The sequence below is a fragment of the Tasmannia lanceolata genome, unplaced genomic scaffold (assembly GCF_043159265.1).
Source record: "Tasmannia lanceolata isolate RefF3 unplaced genomic scaffold, GAP_Taslan_0.1 ptg000007l, whole genome shotgun sequence".
In the NCBI taxonomy this organism is placed as follows: domain Eukaryota; kingdom Viridiplantae; phylum Streptophyta; class Magnoliopsida; order Canellales; family Winteraceae; genus Tasmannia; species Tasmannia lanceolata.
The window spans coordinates 24,418,836-24,421,446 of NW_027518684.1; the positions used below are offsets into that span (position 1 = coordinate 24,418,836).

The 2,611-nt window shown below is 41.8% G+C and overlaps 1 protein-coding gene across 1 annotated transcript; it reads right to left on the minus strand.

Annotated features, from left to right (window-relative positions):
• Positions 1 to 703: 703 nt before the first annotated feature.
• LOC143880685 (uncharacterized) lies at positions 704 to 1,135 on the minus strand. The gene has a single exon (XM_077383656.1). It carries the CDS (start codon positions 1,133 to 1,135, stop codon positions 704 to 706), a length of 432 nt encoding a protein of 143 aa, XP_077239771.1.
• Between the last annotated feature and the right edge of the window lie 1,476 nt (positions 1,136 to 2,611).

Sequence of the window (2,611 nt, forward strand, 5' to 3'; positions counted from 1 at the left end):
TGTCCATAGGACGATCCTAGCCCTTCGCTCTATAGAGGGATTGCACATGATAGAAACCTCAATAGATCAGAGGGTGAGGGTTAGGATCATCCTGTGGAGATGATCTATGTGCTGCACCCTATTTAAGCTGCGGTCCAACAGATGAACGTTTTCGATCATCCTATTAAGTGGGATTTCTTTGCTGAATATCAAGCATTCGGTGGGTCCCACCATGGATGGGCCATGACTCAAAAGTTGCACCCATGGGACAATCCCAAACTGTCTGGATGCTGGAAGGCCTTTTATTTGGATGGTTAGGGTATTTGATTTTTTACCACCCTATTAACGGAAGGTGCAATCACTTTAAAGATGGCCACGCATAATTGCAATCTATGGAATTGGTATATTCGCTCCTTTTACGTTTTGGACGAAATCCGAAATTTCGTCCAAAATATTTCAGGTCCAAACTGAAAGCAAAAGTACGTTGAATCTTAAAAATACAGTATTTTACCAATTTCAAACGAAATCATCCAACCATAGAATAGGAAATATGTACTTCACAATAATTTTGTTAATAGCTCGGCTATCAACACACATCCTCCAACTCCCATCCTTCTTTGGAGCAACAATGATGGCACTACACACGGGCTCATGCTGTCACGAATGAAGCCACTCTCCAATAGCTCACTCACCTGCCTTTGCAACTCTGCTTGCTCCACAAGACTCATGCGATAATGAGCTCTGTTTTTGGTAAGCTAGCACCGGGAATCAAATCAATACAATGCTGCACATCCCTCATGGGTGGTAATCCAGGTGGTAAATGCTCTGGAAAAACATCACTGAACTCCTCAACCAAAGGCCTAACCAACTCTGGTAGCTCATGCTCCTCCCCCTCCATCTTATTTACTAGTACATACACAATACCAGACTCCTCTATTGCACTAGCAAAACCAGATGTCTTGAGAAGCTCGGCACTCTCCCCAGGTTTCGGTTTGAGTCCAACAATTCGAGATGGAGTAAGAGTAGTCTTCACTCCCTCAAACATAAAGCTGTAAGTGTTTCTTCTACCATCATGAATAGCTCCACGATCATATTGCCAGGGGCGGCCCAACAACAAGTGACATGAGTCCATAGCAACTACATCACACCACACCATGCTTGATCCTTATATCTACTACCAATCGAAAAATTAACCAAGCATTTCTGTGTCACTGCAACCTCATTACCCTTCTTTAACCATGCCAGTTTGTAATCGACATGCTTGCCGGTGCAAAGGTATTTTCAAAGATTGATTTGAGAAGTGGCTATCATCAAATCCGTATTCAACCTGGTGATGAATGGAAGACATCATTCAAGACAAAAGATGGTCTCTTTGAATGGCTTGTAATGCCATTTGGATTGTCTAATGCTCCAAGCACTTTCATGAGACTTATGACACAAGTCTTGAAGGAGTTTTTGGGAAGATTTGGCGTCATGTACTTTGACGACATATTGATTTACAGAAAGGATGAAAAGTCTCACATTGAACACTTGAAAAGTGTGTTCAAAATCCTACATGAGAACAGGTTGTACATCAACTTTAAGAAGTGTTGCTTTATGACTGATCATATTGTGTTCCTAGGCTATGTTGTGACTGCAGGTGGCATCCAAATGGATGGTGGAAAGGTCCAAGCCATTCTTGATTGGCTAATCCTAAAAGCATCACTGATGTGCGGAGCTTTCATGGTTTGGCATCATTCTGTAGGCAGTTTATAAAAGGTTTCAGCAGCATAGTCGCTCCCATGACAGATGTATTGAAGCAAAAGGCATTCCAATGGACCAAGGAGGTGGAAAAGAGCTTTGAATTACTGAAATCAAAGCTTACAAAAGCACCCGTGTTGGCTTTACCTGATTTCTCTAAGACATTCCAAGTTGAGTGTGATACCTCACATGTTGGCATTGGTGCTGTCCTAACTCAAGAAGGAAGACCAGTAGCTTATTTCAGTGAGAAATTGAGTGATGCCAAGAAGAAGTATTCTACTTATGACATTGAGCTATATGCTATAGTTCAAGCATTAAAGCATTGGCGTCACTATCTTATCAACAAGGACTTTATTCTCTATTCAAATCATCAAGCACTCAAATTTCTCAATGCACAAAGGCAGTACAGCCAACAAGGTAGCGGATGCTCTCAGTAGAAAGTACACTTTACTCACTACTCTTTCTTATGAGGTTCTTGGTTTTGATCTCTTGCCAAAATATTACACTACAGATCCATTCTTTTCCAAAGTGTTGCAAGACTACCAAGAAGGAACAAGCAATGACTATAGTGTGATCAATGGCTATCTCTTCAAAGCAAATCGGCTATGTCTACCTACAGGTTCCTTACGATTGCAAGTTATCACTGAGTTACATGGTGGTGGACTTGGTGGGCATTTTGGGCGAGACAAGATGGAGGCTCTTGTAAAGGAGCGGTACTTTTGGCCTACATTGAAGCGTGATGTAGCTCGCTTTGTGCAAAGGTGTCTTATTTGCCAACGAGCTAAGGGAGGATCTCTCGATGGACTTCATTCTTGGCCTACTTAGGACTCAACGTGGGTGTGATTTCATTTTTGTTATTGTTGATCGTTTTTCTAAGATGGCTCATTTTGTG

Bases quoted from the DNA above. Each gene is read 5' to 3' on its own strand.
- LOC143880685 (XM_077383656.1), bottom strand. From the start codon at position 1,135: ATGGTGTGGTGTGATGTAGTTGCTATGGACTCATGTCACTTGTTGTTG.